This window comes from Microtus oregoni, unplaced genomic scaffold, assembly GCF_018167655.1.
Source record: "Microtus oregoni isolate MIOR12 unplaced genomic scaffold, Mior012 000028F_ref0000031, whole genome shotgun sequence".
Taxonomy (NCBI): Eukaryota; Metazoa; Chordata; class Mammalia; order Rodentia; family Cricetidae; genus Microtus; species Microtus oregoni.
Window position 1 is genome coordinate 17,161,430 of NW_024543087.1, and position 18,672 is coordinate 17,180,101.

General features: G+C 48.0%; 1 protein-coding gene across 4 annotated transcripts in view; it reads left to right on the forward strand.

Annotated features, from left to right (window-relative positions):
• The first annotated feature begins 6,393 nt into the window (after window positions 1-6,393).
• The window catches only part of Tex264 (testis expressed 264, ER-phagy receptor), a 32,081-nt gene continuing 19,802 nt past the window's right edge, over window positions 6,394-18,672 (forward strand). For 2 of the 4 annotated variants that reach the window (XM_041677174.1, XM_041677177.1), the window contains exons 1-3: window positions 6,394-6,510; window positions 7,345-7,413; window positions 9,747-10,038. In XM_041677174.1, coding sequence (XP_041533108.1) covers window positions 9,781-10,038 — 258 coding nt within the window. In that variant the 5' untranslated portion in view covers window positions 6,394-6,510; window positions 7,345-7,413; window positions 9,747-9,780. Of the gene's footprint in view, window positions 6,511-6,588; window positions 6,848-6,872; window positions 7,097-7,344; window positions 7,414-9,746; window positions 10,039-18,672 lie in introns of those variants that run through there. The other 2 variants (XM_041677176.1, XM_041677175.1) reach the window with 2 other exon arrangements.

An 18,672-nucleotide genomic window follows, 5' to 3' on the forward strand; every position in this document is an offset into this window, starting at 1 on the left:
AGAGAGAGAGAGAGAGAGAGAGAGAGAGAGAGGAGAGAGACTACACACATATGTATGTAGCAGAATGGATCAAGGTGGGAGGGGAGGGAGGGGAAAAGTAAGGTAAAGTAAAAAAATGAACTTTTTTTAAGTGTAGATCAGAGTGTGGTGGTTTATGGCTACTCACTTGAACATCACTTGAGTCCGGGAGAAGCGCCGTGGGCATCATTTCCTTCCAGACAGGCAAAGAAGGCCACGCTAACTCGAGGCCCTAGTTTTCAGAGTCACATGTGTTTAAGTTGAGGGGCAATCATGAGAAAGGGAGCATTTCCAGTCTCCTACTCTCCCCAGTGGTCATCTCTGAGTAGATGTCTCTTTCTATACAGGCTAGACACGCACTGCAGTGAGGTTGAGTTATGTTGTGGTTAGAAAAGACATGCTTCACCAGGGCAGATCCAAGCCCTTCTCTCTCCCTTCCTGTTAGAGAGCTCCATGTTAATTTATTTCTTACGGGCAATTATTTATTATTTTCATTTGGGGGCAAGGGTGGTAGGGGGAGGTTATAAGAAAGATAGGAGATAGTAAAGGAAGTTCTAAGATATTCCAGACCTGCTGGTGGATTTAAAAAAAAAAGGGTTTCAGATGGTGAATTAATTAACCAGGGGATGAGAATTAGAATTAACCAAGAGTTAAAGCAACTGTGTTGTGGGGAAGTAGCCTCTCAGGAAAATCAGGGTGCCCTGAGACTGGCTAGTTGGGGGTGGTGAGACTCATTCCACAGAAATTAAAACTTGGGATCATGGACTTTGCTACTGGGAAGTAAGTAACCTCCACGTTTGAACTGTTATCTTCTATGATGATTTTACAGGCCAGTTCTCTCTGCTGAATAGTGAAACTGGATAGGTAGCTGCCGGGTTGAGGTAATGGACTATTGGTTTCCAGCTGGGAATTGTCTTGGCTTCCCCAGCATATCAGGTGGTCAGTGTGGGCCTGATTTCTGTTGCCTCCATCTTCTCTGAAGGGTCATGTGGAAACCCTTCCATTGTCTGGCTTTTGTTTTAAAAGAACACATGACTTATTCTGGTCTCCCTCCCTGTTCTGAATGCGAGGGCAGGAGTTTCTAGTGCTTAAACATAAACACTGGCTGTTTCTTAGTGTGTACTGTGTCCTATAGCTCCCCTGCCCCCGAATATTTCCAGGCAGTTCTTTGTGATGAATAGCACACATGGTGGTGCCTGACTTTCCCACCTTTCCTTGGCTCCAACCTGATTGGGCAACTGCTAAATCTGCCTCTTAGTCCAATATGCATCTTAACCTGCAACTCTTGATTAGGCTTCCATTGTTGGGGGAGAAGGGAGCTTTAAGGCAGATACTGGGGTTTTCTCAGAGAGACAGGGAGATGCTGATGGGGTATGTTGTATGTTGTGTGTGTACTGTCCAGAACACCAAAAGTGGACCTTTCTGTTTTCATACGCACCCTGTCAGACACTGAACTCTTCTACTCATAGAAGCCTTAGATCTACAATTTAGCTATGCAAATTATTTTAATAACTTAAAATAGCTGTTCCAATCAGTGCTTTCTCTGAAATGTAGCCCAAAAATAGGTAGTTGAGGCATTTTAATTGGAGTGGGCTCTTAGGTTGAAGCTGGCGCAGTGGGAGCGAGCTAGTCCTGATCTCTATAATTTGAAGAACACACACAGAACTTGGGTTACATCAATGCCTCTGGAACACTGAGCTCCCAGAGTTGTGTGTGTTAACTTTGTCTGTGTTTATGTCTTTGTGTGTGTATTACATAGATGCCTCTCAGACCTTGGAACACTGAGCTCCCAGAGGGGCTGTGTGTGTGTGTGTGTGTGTGTGTGTGTGTGTGTGTGAAGTGTGTCTGTGTTTATGTCTTTGTGTGGGTACATGGATGCCTCTCAGACCTTGGAACATTGAGCTCCCAGAGGTTGCATGTGTCTGTGTCAAGTGTGTCTGTGTTTGTTACATGGGTGCCTCTCAAACCTTGGAACACTGAGCTCCCAGACTTGTAAGTCTGTGTGTATTCCTTGCCAGCCAGGGAAGTGGGTGTTTCTGTGTTCACAAATAGGAAATCACTAGAAATCATTTCAGTAGGGAACTGAAACCAGTCAGTTTTTAAGCTGCCAGGAAGTAAATGGGTATTCTGAGAGATGGCATGTGTCTGTCCTACACGCTGTCATTCCAGGACTTGGAACTCACTTCAGATTAGCAGAGGCCATAACTCTAGGCAAGGTTTCTGGTTAAAAAAGGCTTTTTGTGATCATGTGCAGCTTCTGCTGCATAGCGGTGGAGTGAGAGCATGGGAGATTGAATTGCCTATTGATTCCATGGACTTTGGCACCTGTACCTCCCATCCAATAAGTCTAAAATATTTGGCTTTTCCTGTGGGCTAGTGGGGAAATGTGCATGCACAGCAAACATGAGCATGTGATGAGGGGGTAGGGAATGTACAGTTAGTACTGTACTTAGATTGGAAACACTTGATAAGTGGACATGTTGGCCTATGCTTGGAATCCTAGCCCTCAAGAAGCTGAGGAAGGAAGATCAGCCTGGTCTACGTACACAGTGATACCCTGGGCAAAGGCACACAAAGATCAAACTCATGCATTTTCTCTTCACTAGTTCTATTTATCTTTCATGGAATGTTTTGAAAGTTCTCTCAAGTCCAGTCATTCTGGTGTATTCTAAATTCTGATTCTAGGGAACACTACTAAATGATGCAGGATGACACTTGAGATACTTGATTCCCTTTTCTTAGTCTGTGTCCCCTCTGGTAAGAATGGAGTAGCTATTCAAGAAAGGAAGTACATGAACCCTGTTGGGTCAGATTCTCTTGATAAGCATCTTTGAAGTCCTTGCCCCTTTGAGTTATGCTACTTAAGTATTGTTTCCTGGCTTAAAGATAATTCTGTCTGGTCCTTGGAACTCTTTTCTAGGAGTTTATGTGTATGTTATATATTTGTGACTTACAGCTAAAAATGAAGTTCTTCACTCTGGGAGCATGAAGCAAAGAGCTGATTAGTTGAAACAAAGCATGAACCATATAGATGAGACTGCTGGTAGCAAGCAGTCAGTATCATTAAGCCTGACATTTGTTGCTCTGGAACTGAATACTCCCACGGGGGAAGATTTTCTGGAGGCTTTACATTCCTTGTTCTTAGACAGACTCTTGGCATCCCCCTTCCCTTTGGTTTCTACATGGCCAGACCTGAGACATGGCTTTCTGTGCATTCAACTAGGTTGCTCTCTCCCCACCACAGATGCTGAGAGAAGTCACCCTTCCTCCAAAGGATGACTGTGGCTCCTCTGCTGACTAATTCCCAGGAAATCAGCACCTCCAGGCTGAGCTGAAAGTGCTGTGCTGCCCATTGCTCACCATCAGATTCCGTTTCTTTTCCACTGACCATTGCCCCTGTGTCTTCGAGTTGCTGTGATCCTCAGTGTCTGTTCTGTGCCACTAGCTTGGCTCTAGGCCTTTTTTACGAATACCTGAGTCCTATAATGATGAACTAAGCAGGCAGTGTCCACCCTCTTTGCTTTTCAGGGACCCAAGTCTGCGCCTTTCCCCTGCCACGAGTCTGTTTGCTATAGTCACCTAGTGTGCTGGGGAGAGATAGCCAGGCAGACTGCATAATCTACAATGTAGAGGGCTGAGGGAGGTTTGGGCACTCTCTGCTACCACTACTAGGATGATGTTCAGATGAGAGGGGACCTCATACTGTGACCTGACCCAGGACCCTCCCTGGAAGAGAGTTCAGCCCAGCTGTGTTTGAGTGTGTGTGTGTGTATGTGTCTGCATGTGTGTGTGCTCATGTGCACTGTGGTGTAAAATGACTGTTATCTGGTTGTGTAACTCAGGGTAGGCTGGGGACTCACCAGAAGAATCCCTCCAGCCTGCCCAAGACAGGTTTTTTCCTTGTACCCTCTTCAGAGGGATCAGAGAGAGGGTCCAGGTGGGTTGAAGGGGTTGTAATGGATAACCACTAAGGCCACATTGCTGCCAGAGGAGTTGGGGGAGGTGGGAGGAGATGGGTTGCCCCAAGGCCCTGGTACCTGGCTTTAGTTTTCTGTCTTCTTTCCTCAGGACGCCCCTGAGGCCCGGGACCCATGCCTGGCTTAGAGGACCATCTGTGGCTGGTGATCCAGCTGCTAGTGTGATCATGGGCTTCCCTCTCTCTCAGCAGGGCAGGCACTTCTGCCCCAGAGACTGGGCAACTGGCTGTTTCTATGACGTATTTATTTTTACTTGTGTTTCATGTCACTTTTTTAAAAAAGCAAACAGAACAATTGTAAGTCAGTATAACTGCCTATCAGTTTTCTTTATTTCTCTTTTTGTAAAATAAAATTTAAACTCGAGACATTGTTTGATCAAGCAATTGTCTGGCCAGCAGCTTAGCTGGGTGGTGACGAAAGGACGATCACAGAACAATGGGCACGTGGGCAGCACATGGAGATAGCACAGGCTGCTAACAGGTCCTGTAGGCAGTGTCACTCACTGGACTTTTCCTATTTTTGCACACCCGAAAATGGTTGAGTGCTCCTGCATTTCCAGGCTCCTGGTAGGACAATGGAGCAGATTTGGAGTTGCTAAAGCTAGTTTGTCCTCAGCTGTGGAGGCAGCCCTTTTCTAGGCCGAGTGGCTCAGGACTGAACTAGCTTCAATCCTTCAGATGGTGGGGCTGGCAGACGTGGGTAACGTTTCAACTGTGTGTGTATTCTCTGACGGAGTTAGACTGGCTATAACAGGTTTTGGAAAGCAAGAGGTGGGGAGGAAAGGGACAATTCCATCTACCTCCATAAATTTAATTATTTTAAGATAAGGAGCCCTAGGAGGATATTCTCAGGCAATTTACACAGAATGAAAGAGCCTCAGTTGGTGATTCCTGGGAAAGAGGAAGGGCAGGTCTAGGTTTGGGGTAGGGTAGGATAGGTTGCTACTTGAGAGGAGGTGAGCTGATCTGAGACCTGTCAGAAGTGTAGAAAGGGCCGTGCAAAGGCGTCTGCTTCCCCCTAGTGGCCACCCAATAGCTGGCATTGTTGGAAACACTGGGAGATGAAGCTTGATGGGCTGATCACCAGTTGCAGACCAACTCTCCCACAGAACTCCTGGGACACTGGGTTCCAGAACTCCCAACCAGGCTAGAGGAAGTGAGCAGAGAGAACAAGATGAGGAAAGGGTATCTTCTGGCAATGGTTTCCTGAGAGCCTAATCAACCTCTGAGAAACAGAATTAACCATGGGCCCTGAAGACAAAGGCTGTCCCTGAACCTGGGTCATGTGCCCCTTTTGTGTCTCAATAACTATATCTGGTGTACAGTCCCTCTGCTCGAAGCAGCCAATCATTGCCCTTGTTCGATGTTCACAGGTAAAACAGCTATAATTACCTTCCTGCTGGCCCTACCCTGGAGATTTTTCAATAACCACCCTGCCAGGCAGACTGTCCAGAGCACTAGATGAAGCTCAAGATCAGGTTACCCCATGACTGCTGACTTTTCCCGAAGTCATCTTCCTGTTATATATACTCTTTGGGGTGATCATCATTCCAAATAACTACCTTGTCAGAAGCACCAGGATAGTCCTTGGACCAGCCTGTCTTGCAGCAAAATTTATGAACAGCCAAGTTTACAAGCATAGTTACCTTCCTTACCTCCATCATAAATCTGGGCGTCTCAGTGCTTTGAGGTTTATGGGTCATCAGATACTAGCTCAAGATTGAACCTGCACTGAAGGGGCTTGCACTTTCCTATGCTATATTAAACAAATTAGACCTCCCAACAGACACATCCACAGCACTGAAGTAGAAGCTTGGGAGAAAGGCATTCCCTGAAGTGAACTGGAGGCCAGGGCTTTCATTTGATCATTGTTTCCAGCTCCTGGAACGGTCCTGGAAGTGGCACTTAATAAATGTTGGATGGAGGAATGATCACTCCTCTGCTCACCAAAGATCTGTTGGGTAGGTGAGGGGAGACATGGATATTTGCACTCTTTAGAGGTAGTCCAGAGCTTCTTTGTTTAGCCCCGACTGGGATTCAGCTTTCTCAGATGTAAAACTGAGCAAGTAGCCCAACCCTGCAGGGTTCCCAGGCCTCTCCTGAAGACTCAGTAAGAAGATGGCAAGAGCAAGTGGTACTATTGCTAAGAGGCCGACATTGCTGTGCTGATCCTCCCTAAAACGCTGCGCTTCCCCTCCCTCCTCTACTGGTTGTTGCTTGGTCACCTTCAGGAGTTCTGGTTTGTTGGAAGTAGGAATGTGTGTTGTGGGCGCTGCTATTCCAGCCAGGTGTGTATGCGGGGGCGGGGGCGGGGGCAGGAGGGTAAAGGCGTGCACGTTACCAAGGAGACGGGGCGGGGCAGGCCTCCTCCCACCGAGTCTGTAGCGCACGCGCCCACAGCCACGGCCTCGTCCCGAGAGGGGCGGAGCGAGCGTGAGGGGCTAGCGCGCGTAAGCTCCGCGACTGAGCACTAACCTCCTCCGGCGCAGGTCCACGACCGTGGGGCCGCTGTTGAGGTGAGGGCGGAGCCGGAGGCGAGGCGTTCCCATCGGGGTGTCGGCCCGGGCTTCCCTCATCCCCCCCCTCCCCCCCTAGCGTCTGGGCCCCGTGGCCGGAGCCGACCTCTGCACCGTGTCTGGCCCACTGGCGGATCGGCCTGGTTCCCGGGCCTGAAAGCGAGGGTGAGGCGGTCCTGACCTCTCGGTGCGGCCCGCTGCCTCGGCTTCGGGTGCAGGCTCGCCCCGGGTCAGTGGGACTGGGGAGAACGGGCGGGGCTCACCTTTCAGCTCCGCTTCCTGGGGCCGCGCGCCTCGTCGCGACTGCAAACTTTATTGCGTCTCAGAAGTTGCAGAGGTGCGTGAGTCCGGGAGGGAGCGGGGGCTGGAAGCCGAGGGCGCGAAGAGGCGCCCTCCGGGACTCCTAGTGCCCAAGTTTGCTGGCGCAGGTCCCTTTAAGGGCCCGGCCCTCCGCAGAGCGCACGTGAGCGGCCACAGGAAGCCTGCGTCGAGCCTCAGCTCCGGCTCCGACGCTTTCGGGCCAAGGAAGGCAAATGCCCTGGACCTCTGACGTTAGTGGAAACTGAGGCCCAAGAGAGTGCCCAAGGTCAGCAGTTGGGACTGCGTTGACGCCAAGTGTGGGAGTTGGGCCCAGTGAAGATCCCACCAGATCTGACGTTGTGACTCTAGATTTGGCCTGATTTCCCCCCGGGGTCTGAGGGTGGGGTGGGCTCGCTTGTAGCCAGTAGGCTTTCACTGGAAAGGGGTTGCTCAGGGCCTGGTATCCTGCTTGGCTCACTGCCTGTGTCCAGGGCTGACTTGACTGTTCGTTTCTCCCCTCTCTCCTTTCCCCAGCGCCGGAGCACTGGAGCCCTGCTGTTACTGGATGCTATGAGTTGCTAAGAAGTGAGCCTGGCTATTTAGGTGAGCCTCCTCATCCCATCCCTGCCTTTCTCTACTGGGTGTGGGGGAATTTGTCATACTTCTCCTTCCTAGGCTGACCAAAGCTTTGGGAGTGGGCAGAAACGTGTCGCCCCTTTTCTGAGCAGTTTGGGAAGTGGAAGGAAGAGAAAGATTGGGAGCTAAGTAGTTTCCTTACAACAGAAGTATGTGGCAATGCTTGTCACTCGCAAGGCAGGCTGTGGCCTAGATCCTGAGAGCTTCTAGCCTTGAGTACAGCAAGGACCAACATGGGTGAAATGCCTTTCTGGAAACCAGAGGAGAGAAACACTGGTAGTGGGTTGGAGTCAGGCTATTTGGGGTCCCAGTCCCTGTGTGTGGGTCCAAGTGGCTCTGTGCAGTACCTGTGTGGCCTAGGACAAGCATCTTGACTTCCAGCCACTTGTTTCCTGGTGCGCACCACCGTATTGGATTCTTCTGAGGATTAGTGAAGTGACTGGGTTTCAACATTCAGACAGTGCCTACAATGTATTAAGTACTGGGTGGAAGAGTTGTTAGCATATTATCAGAAAGGAATTGAAACGAACTGGAGCCAAGGATGAGCAGGGCAGAGAAGGCAAACAGAAAAGATAATGAAACTTCCAGGCAGGAGTACAAGATACACGAGACCAGTGGGAGGCACCTCAGTGTCCTGACATGGGTTCAGAAATACTCTTGGCTTCTTTGTACGGCCAGTTCTGTCTGCCCATTGACTTCAGAAACAAACTGAGCATATCTTATACTCAGAAACTTCAGGGGAAAAAAATCCATTTAGCTAAGTTTTCTATAGGGCTAAAACATTGCCTTTTCAGCTTGAAAACCCTTTACTTTTTAAATAGGATTTTTAAAATTCAATTGAATTTCTTACGTGTATGGATGGTTTTCCACATATGTATGTCTGTGTATCACTTGCATGTCTGATGCCTGTGGGTGTTGGATCCCCTGGAGCTGGAGTTACAGACAGTTGTTAGCCATCATGTGGGTGCTAGAAGTTGAACCCGAGTCCTCTGAAAGAGCAGCCAGTGTTGTTTGTTAACTACTGAGCCATCTCCCCAGCCTTTTAAAACACTGTGTGGGTGGTGTGCAGGGTAACTTAGGGAGTTGGTTCTCTCCTTTCACCATGTGGGCCTGGGGATTGAGCCCAGGTTGTCAGGCTTGGCAGCAAGTACCTTTCCCTGCTTAGCCATCTCACTGACTCCTGACTGAATTTAAGTAACTAGAGCAGGAATGTTTCCCTAGTTCATGTGTCTCTTTCTTTTTAACTGTTCTCTGTGCTCTGGTCCCTGGGCTACTCAGATGCAGCCCTCTGGAAGAGTCTGCCTAGAATGCTGGGTGTGTTCCTGAAGACCTTCTTCATCTATTAGGAGTAACACCTTCTTTTCCCTCTTGTATTTCCGCTCCTCTTCTTTGTTTCTAATCTCCGTGGACTGGCAGAAGTGGAATGACGCTGATTTAGCATTGTGTTCATGACTTGAAAATCCACGTTGGACTTTGCTCTGTCCTCTGAGGCTGTTTTGATCTCAGCCCTTCTAGTTTTGGAGTTCTAGTTCTGCTGGAAATCCAGGTCCCCACAACCAGATGGGTCCACAAACAAACAAAAAAGCATTTCCCATAAAATTTTCTTCTTGTGGCCCATTTTCTCCCAGTGATTTTGTTCATTATGGTATAACTGTTTGTTGGTTTGGTTTGGTTTAGTTTTTGGTTTTTCAAGACAGGGTTTCCCTGTGTAACAGTCCTAGCTGTCCTGGAACTAGCTCTGTAGACCAGGCTGGCCTCGAACTCACAAGGATTCACCTGCCTCTGCCTCCCGAGTGCTGGGATTAAAGGGGTACACCACCACCGCTCGGCCTGGTATACTGTTTGTTAACGAGTGTTTGAACTCCACATCTGTCAGTCCGTCCCGGCTCATATCTACCCCACACACATCACCACACACAGTAGTGCATGAGGCTTGAGGATACCAGGCTGGCAGTGTGGCTCAATTGCAGGAAGGAAGAGGCAGACAAGGTGGTATCTTGCCCAGCTTAGGGGAAATCACTCCAGTCAGGGCCTGTAGTATGACTCAGTTTCCTTGGGTATGAGCAGGGCTGTTAGTGCCAGGCAGAGTTGTTCCAGCGTCAATGGCTATGATTAGGAAATAAAGAGGCTTGTGGCTTCAGTCATCTGTAGCTCCCTTCTAGGTCACCGTGTGTAAATACCTGAGGCCCCTCCCCTCTTGGGTCAGAGCACTAAGGCATGGCTGAGGCTGGGCCAGAATCAGCAGGCAGGCAAGGTTAGAGCAGGCCGCCAGCCTCCTCTCCCTTCTGTCTCCTTTGCAGCTGCCTTGGGGTGCTGAGAGGGAGTCCCAGAACCATGCCGGATCTCCTGCTCCTGGGCCTGATTGGGGGCCTGACTCTGCTGTTGCTGCTGACGCTGCTGGCCTTTGCTGGGTATTCAGGACTGCTGACTGGGGTGACAGTGAGTGCTGGATCACCCCCAATCCATAACATCACTGTGGCCTACAAGTTCCATGTGGGGGCCTATGGTCACATTGGACAGCTTTTCACGGAGAGCTGCAGCATCTCTCCCAAACTCCGTTCCATCGGTGTCTACTATGACAACCCCCATACGGTAAGGAGCCTCCGTGGGCTTCTGCCTCTTGGATAAACCTGGGCCGGATCATGGTGGGGTAGGAGAATCTTGTGTTTCCAAGTAAAGGACAGGGAACTCTAAGCTGGTCCTGCAGTTATCTTCTCTCTCCAAGTTTAAAGCCCTTCCAGATTTAGGCTGGGCCACCGAAGCTTTGTATTCGCGCACAACTGTGTCCCTCTGCTCAGGTCTTCTCAAGGACTTCTGAGTGCAGTAGACCCCACCTCTGTCTGGACCTTGATTCTCTGTCTCTTGCTGTCCTTCTGTTACCTGTCTCCATTAGAGGCCAGTGCTCCTAGGCTGTCTGCCCTTTCTCTAGGGTTAAATCTTGTTTGTCTGTTTTCCGTTCCTCAGCGTTCACGCCAGGTCTGTGGACTCTCAAGTACCAAGAGGGCAGTTTCAGGGCATGGGGCTCAGAATCCTACCTCTCTGGTCCCTGTGGTGCTTTCCCACCAGTGATGCAGCTTTTCTGTAGACCTCAAGCTACCTGTTGGGAGAGGGCCAAGTGGAGCCAAATGCCCAAGATGCTGGGCTCAAAAACTAATCCAGCATCACTATTACCCTGTAGGCGTCTGACTGTACCGAAGCCTACAGTGAGTCAGGGCTTGCCAATGTAGTTTCCTGCTGTGCTATGGGGTGGTGCTGTCCATAGCTAGATGGGCTGGCAGCTCTGCCAAGGGCTTTTTAGCCTCCATTTTTGAGCCATACCAAAACAACCCTGGGGGATTTTTGTTTGGATTCCTCAGTCTGATTTCCTTACCTGGAAAGCTCAAGTGAGCAAGCCCTACACTCTGCCTAAAGAGAAGGCCTCAGTGGGACCCTTGGTGAAACAAGGATGTGCTGATCCCTCTCTCTCTCTGACTGAATTAAGAAACTATAAGAAACATGAGAACAAAGGCCTGGAGTCTTGGGGTGAATAGGAAATGTGATCTTTTGGGTATGGGGTGGGTAGAGAAAGAGAGAAGGGGGGAATGAGAAGATTCCTCAGGCTAGTGGAGGAGGTGTGACATCATTTCCCACCTTTGTGTTAGGAAGCTGACTAAAGGACAAGTGGAGGAGGGAAGAAGATGAGGCATAGAGGCCATTGAGAAGGTTGGCTGGGTCAGGTGAGAGGTGGCACAGGCTGCCTGAGGGATGAGTGAACATTGTCTGAGGCTTTGCACTCGCAAGGCTGGAAATGGCATTACCTGGATTCAGAAGCACTGAGGCCCAAGTACAATTGGAAGCACATAACCCTTTTATGTTGACGGTGTTCAATCCAGGGTCAGAACCGATCAAGGTAACGGGTCATTACTGGAGTCAAAGCCAGGGAAATGAGACAGAAGAACTCTATTGTGAACTATAGAAATGATCCCTGAAAGTATAGTCTTAGAAGAACCCTGTTAAAATGTACTTCTCTACTGGCATTGGCCACTTCTTCCAATCAACTGTAATGTGACTCTCTTCAGGAATAGATGGGCCCTGGGGCTCCAGTGCTGACTGAACACTGTCTGCCTTGGATGCAGGTACAAGGGAGTTGCGCCCTGAGCGTACAGCCTTAGAACTGGCAGTTTGGAATCTGATCATATCATATTACTTTTTTAATGTGCAATCTTAGACATATCACAACTTTTATGAACTAATGTTTCCTCCTCTGCAACATCCTAATAAAATACTTGCTTTATAGAGAGACTGACAGGATTCACGTCAGTGGTAAAGTGAGGCAGTCATCCCAGCACATAGCTCTCCACAGATGTTTAACAAGAAAGGGTGGGAAGGGCTGGAGAGATGGCTCAGTGGTTAAGAGCACTGCCTGCTCTTCCAAAGGTCCTGAGTTCAATTCCCAGCAACCACATGGTGGCTCACAACCACCTGTAATGAGATCTGGTGCCCTCTTCTGGCCTGTATACTTAATAAATAAATAAATCTTTTAAAAAAAAAAAAAAAAAAAAAAAAAGAAAGGGTGGGAAGTGAGATTGACCTGGCAGTGGGTGTCCGGTCAGCCCAGAAGTTAAGTGAAGAGGTTAAAGTGACCACTTTGATTCTGCACCTGCCTAACTTGGAAACGTGGGTCACTCCAGAAGATACCTTTTTAATTTTAGGATTTTTATTTATTTATTATGTGTACATTAATCTGGTTGTGTGTATACCTGCAGGCCAGAAGAGGGCACCAGATCTCATTATAGATGACTGTTAGCCACTATGTGGTTGCTGGGAATTGAACTCAAGACCTCTGGAAAAGGAAATGAACCCAGTGCTCTTAACCTCTGAGACATCTCTCTAGCTCCCTGGAAAGATACTTATGATAGCAGGATTATATCTTGGCGTGCACTTGGGGTAGCACAGGGACACTTGAGGCTCTCTGTGTTCCTGAGCTAGACATTGTCCAGTGGTGATTCTAAAAGGGCTAGGGAATCATGAACTCCCAGGATTCAGGGGTTCACAGCCATCTGTCAAACCATCTGGTGTACATTCTGGTGCTGTAACAGGTATAATAGGTGTGCGGTGGTATGGTGGGGGAGGAGACTGGGATGAAGATAGCCTGAATGGGGTACTAATCTTTTTTTGTTTTTGTCAGTACATAGTTGAGTCCTGGCTCAGTACGAGGCCTGTGCTTGGCGGTGGGGTACCATGGAGACCATGAGGTATAGTTTGTTGAATACTTAGGGTACAACATCATTTGAGGTGAAGATTTAGGAATCTGGAGATGCTGGAGATGAGATCCTGTTTTGCTCCTTAGAAAAACTGAAAATTCTTGTTTGGTACTTCCTAGTCACCTTCGCTAGTAGTGGCCAGCTTCTTGGACATACCACCTCCAGTCTCCCAACACAGTACAGCAGGAGCCAGATGGGCTTCTCTGTGATTGTGGCAGGAAGTGATGTTCTTCCAGGCCCTGAGAAAAGCAGTGAGTAGCCAGGTCAGAGAGATCACTCACCCTACTGAGGTATGAACCAACAGCTCCCTAGACATGACCATTCCTATCTCAAGCTGTGCAAGAGAAAAGACGATTCCTGAGAAAGGCTTAGGGAAGCTCCACCTTTTCAGTATGGGTCTAGAAAGTGGCAAAGAAGAGACACCTCCAAGGCAAGACAGTAGCAGTTGCTGTAAATTCTTTCATATCATTTACTGCTTATGTCTGGAGTCCTAGAGTCTTGGGTAGGAGGAAAGTATGAGGTCTGAGCAGATGGTTCCTGTGAGTCAGGAGGAAAGATTCCATTCCTTGACCCTAAAAGCCTTGATGTAGTTGAGGGCAAAGGGGTACAGGGAGGCACCATGTGTCAGAGAGTGGACAGTACCTGATATGGATCACAGGTGTTGTTCTCATCAATGGCCAGCATTCATGGAGTACAGGCCATTTCCTCTTGAAGGTGTCTGGCGAGTAGGAGTGAGTTCCAGAGGCCACCGTCCCAGACCTGCACTACTTCCCTATCTGATAGTTCACTTCACACTGCCTTTGCTGAGGGTGAGCAGGGTTCCGCTCTCAGCCCCTTTCTAAGGTGGGTACTGGAAAGTTGAAAATTGTCTTTAGCCTGCTCTGCTAGCGTTAAAAATCCTCTGGGGCCCTTCTGTGTTGGAAGGAAATGAAGAACTGGGAGGACCCTACATGCCTCACTTGGTCCTAACCACACTGGCCCACAAATAGGCCCTTGTGGCTAGGTGCTGTCACCATTCCTGTAGGTCTGCTCTATCTGCCACCTCCTGTCATACCTTCCACATCTACTGCTCTGCTGTTTGGGGCTTATGCAACCTGCCTGTCTACCATTGTGGTAGCCTAGGTGAGGCAAGAGGGTGTGGTAGCTAGTTACGTTTACCTGGCCTGGGCAGATGGGATCTGCTGTTCACATCCATCACCAAGCGCCATGCTTTTCCCAGGCATGGAATAATGGAGGAATTGGTGGCATTCTGGGCTTAAAGAATACTATGCCCCTTTCTTTGCATTAGTCCACTGGGAATCAAGGCCTAGAACAACCAAGTTTCAGGGTTCTGACTTGGGTCTGTACCACCCTCCTCACTGTTCAGAAGGGTTTGGGGCTACCTTAAGACATGTAGGTCAGATGGAGCCTGGGAAGGGATAAGGAGATAAAGTTTCTCAGAGCTGACTTCTTCTGTAGGGTGGTGGAAATAAGGGTTGAGACCCATGCTTTCTTTGCTCCAACTAACCTGTGGATGTTTTCTGCCAGATGGAGCCAGACTATTGCTCTGTAATATGTTAAGTGTGGGAGAGGTCTCACAAAGTGAGCAACCTTGCTGCTCTTGGGAGGTAAAGTGAGAGGAGAAGACTCTGGATGTGTCCTTCTGTGTCTGATCAAGGCTCTGGCTGCTTCCTAGTGTGTGACTCTGGTGAGTCATTTGGCCTCTCAGTGAGTCTGTCTCATCTATCAAATGAGATGAAAGGATCCCTTCTGCCTCGGGTGCTGAATATTGAACCCAGGGCCTTGTTCATGCTAAATACATCTTTCCCATCCCAGGTTTTATTTTTGTGGCATCAAATTGATGAGGCAAAGGCCCAATGCCTGGCTCCTAATAGCACATAGCACATTTGGTACCAGCTCTGGCTGTGAGAGCCTTGTACCATTGGACTTCTCTACCTTCAGGAGCATCTGCACCAGGTGCCCTGAGTCTGAGGAGAGACAGTTCAGGGAAAGGCTGTTGTGTCTCCCTAGCTAGAACTGAATTCTCAAATTCCAGGTGACTGGGTTGCATGTTGCAATTCCAGAGCTTGTCTGCTTAGGTTTGAACCCTGACCCCAACACTGCCTTGCTGTGTGACATTTGCTGTGTAACTTGGTATCCTGGGCTATAGGAACAAGGTTGAGAACAGTACCAACTGACCACACAGGCTGTTTGGATTTGATGAGCTTACCTGTGGACAGCAGCGTGGTGAGGCCTTGTCAGGTGCCCACAATCAGTAGGACATGCTTCTGGGAGTAGGAGAGACAATTCATAAGGTCAGAAAGCCCCAGAACCTCTTTTAGAGTTGACTACTTCCTTCCTTTTGAGCCTAAAGTATGAGTCCTGTCCCCTGGCCTAGTTGTTGGCATCAGCCCATATTCCACCTGGTGGCTACCCCAGGTTTCTAGAACACATGTCTTGGTGTGTTGACTGTATACCAGATCTGAGTAAAGGAGGTCCAGTATACGTCTGTAATTGGCAGATACCACTACATTTTAACCCTGAGAGTACCAGTGCATGCACAAGGCTCTGTCTCTACGTCTTCCATTGCATTGGTGGCTCTTATTGAGAGCTGTCAAGAAAGGGATCAGGGCAGTCCTCTGGGCTTGGACTGGCAGATGATATACCTACCCCTGTTGGCTGAATGGCTGGTGGGCTTGAGGTTGGCCATTTCCACTGAACCCAGTGTGTCAGCTGACATAATTTCTTTTTCTGAATCCTGAAAGATACCAATCATGTTCTATTCCTACACTTTTGAGATCTCAGCCAGCCAGTACCCTTGAGATGACTTTTCACTGTGGTCTAATGGTTGCCAGAAAGCTCTCTGGTAGGGGCAGTGGGCTAGAATTAAAATGGACTCATATCTGAAATCTTCAGGTTCCAAGCAATTGCCTTCTTATAGTACTGGGACTGAGGAAGCTGTATACTTTGAAAGAGATGTGCTGAAGTCTGGCATGCCCCGTCTCTTCCTTGGTAGTCTGTCTCTGTCTCTCTCCTTCCTTCCCTCTCTTGTTTTTGTTTTTCGAGACTGTTTCTCCATGTAACAGCCCTAGCTGTCCTAGAATTCATTTTGTAAATCAGGCTGGCCTCAAACTCACAGAGATCCACCTGCCTCTGCTTCCCAAGAGCTGAGATTAAAGGTGACTGGCATGATAGCCTTGGTTTTGATGGTAGACCCTGGGTGGGCTTTTCTTTCTTCAGTGGTGATGGTTCTACCTGTGTCCTCTCTCCCTAGTATGGTTCCAGTTTGGTGCAGTTCTGGTCCTACTCTTGTTCAGGTTATACCAAACAAATTTGATATGAGTAGAAGGAGTAGACAAATTCTCATGGGGCTAGTTCACTGCTATTGGACCAGCTTTGTCACTTCCTAGCTTATCTTCATAGCTGTCCCATCTCCTTGCTGGTGACCTGGTTCTGCTGCAGGTGGTAGGATTACTGTGGGACCTCTTAGGCTGTCTTCTAAGCTCTGGCCAGGATAGGGAAGGGGCAAACAATGAATGACCTTACTTGTGGAGTTGGGGATATAGACAAACCGAGTCAGAGAGAGGAGAGCCCTTTTGTTCAACACTACTCTGTTACATTAGAGAGGAGCACTTCCCTTTCTTCAGATGATTTGATTGTGGTGTAGGTTTGTATGTGAGGAGCTGTGTGCATACTTGCACCATTGTCAAACATACCAAAGGAATTTTCTGTGCAGGATCCTAGACTTTTCTGCCTTGAGGCTGGAGTGTTGAGAAAAACGAGAAGGCTTCATTACAGTGCAGAAGAAGACTTGTTTCATTTGTGTATGTTTGGGGTCAGAGAGGAAGGGCAGCTCCCAGGAGAATAGCAGAAAGCTTTGAGGAGAGGAGTTAAGCTGAGTCTTGCAGGATGAACTGAAGTTTTCCAGAAAGAAAACTCAAATAGGTTGAAGAGGAACATTTTAGGCAGAGGAAGTAGCTTACGCAAAGGGAGGCAGCATGGGAAGACGTGGCATGTTTGGCTACAAATAGCTACATGTGGGTGTATGTGGGGGTGTGGTAGGAGAGGAGGCTGGCAAGGCGGGCTGGGCCAGAGTCGGGTTCTGCCCCTCCCTCTGCCACGTACTCAGTGGCTGCCTGCCCTGCTGATTCCTGGTCCTGAGGTGAATTCAGTGTCATGCCTGACCTGTTTGGCTTGGAAGTTTAGTTTTACCATAGATGTGAACTGGGAGTCCTTGAGAGGTTCTAATCATGTGTTCAAGTATCTTGGCATCAAGAGTGTTTTATTTGTAGTTACATGGAGACTGCTGAAGTGATCTCAGGAAAGACCTTGAGATCCAAGTTAAGGCAGACAAGGGATAAAGAGGAGTGAGCAGTCAAGTGACTAGTGACCATCCTCCCATTTCTCCCTCTAACTTATGTTAACATTTTTTTCTCTTTTCTCTATTCCCTCCCATTTAGCATAGCTTACATTGGGTAAGGTGTCTTCCCTGTCCCTTGACCTGTCGTCAGTCCAGGCCTGTGGGAGCCTCCTGCCTGTTTGACCATAGCAACACTTATGTATAAGTAATACAGGTGCACCATCTAGAGAGAAGACATGGTACTGCAGCAGCATCATGTTTGAAAGGAATGGGAGGGGCTTAAAGATAAATAGTCTTGAGAAGGATAAGTTCTAGGGAGAGGAGAAGTGTTTACCAAGGGCATTGAACCTGAAGGATGAATAGGGAAGGACTATATTCAAAGGTTAGGTTTGATGGGCATTCTAGACCCAAGGACTGTTATTGGTATGAATAACCAAAAATAGTTATGGGATCTTTCATTAGTTGTAGTAGGAGCTGCAGGCCTCTTCCCACAGCCTGGCTCCCTCACGGCTAGCTTTACACCAGAAATAACAACACACAAATTGTATTCTTTTAAACACTGCTTGGCCCATTATATCTAGCCTCTTCTCGGCTAACTCTCGCACCTGGACTAGCCCATCTCTAATAAAGTGTGTAGCACCAAGGTGCGCTTACCAGGAAGATTCTAGCCTACGTCCATCCTGGGCCGGAGCTTGATCGTGTTTGCCTCAGAGAGCAGAGCTATGGCCTCTCTGAGCTCACTTCCTCTTCCTCCCAGCATTCTGTTATGTTTACTCCTCCCACCTATGTTTTAACCTATGAGGGCCAGCCAAGCAGTTTCTTTATTTTTTAACCAATGACCTTCCTCCATCATTTCCCCTTTTTCTATTTAAACAAAAAAAAAAAGAAAGGCTTTAACTTAACATAGCAAAATTACATATAACAAAACAGTTATCAAGTAAAAATTACAATACTCTATCATAACTAAGGAAAACTATAACTAACTATTCTTCAACTCCATCAAAGACTCCAGAAAGATACAATATTACCTAAGCAAACAAGAAATCCAAAACTCTAGAAATGACAGAGACATCTCACTGCCTGGACAGTCACCCAAAGTTTCTCTGTGCCGTTGGGGCATCCATCTTCGGCCTACAGGCCCATAGTTTCCAGCAGACATTTCCATGAAGCAGGAAATTTCAAAGGCAGTTCAGTCACTATCTGTTGTGTCCTGCAGAATGTCTCGCAGACTCTTTTATGAAGCAGGAACCCCGAAAGACCATCTCACCTTTAGGCAAGTTCAGCAGTCCTCTCTGCGGGTTCTTTGTGTCCAGTTTATGCATCAGTCCAGGCAAGAGCAGTTTCTTGCCCAAATGGCTATCAAATTCCATAAGGATCCTCTTCGATGCCCATCTTCCTCTTGAAGTAGATCGGTGCTGCCAGAAGCAGAGTGTCTCATTGTCATGAGAAGCCCTAAGATATTAAAACATTTAAAATGCCATATTCTATAATCTTTGAAAGATATGAAGACTGCCTATCTAAAATATATCTATGTACATCTAGAAAATCTTAACTAACATGACTACAAACTTGACTATTATATTATCTATTAACAACCTATATACATTACATTTTTACATAAACTATACAATCACAATACCTTAA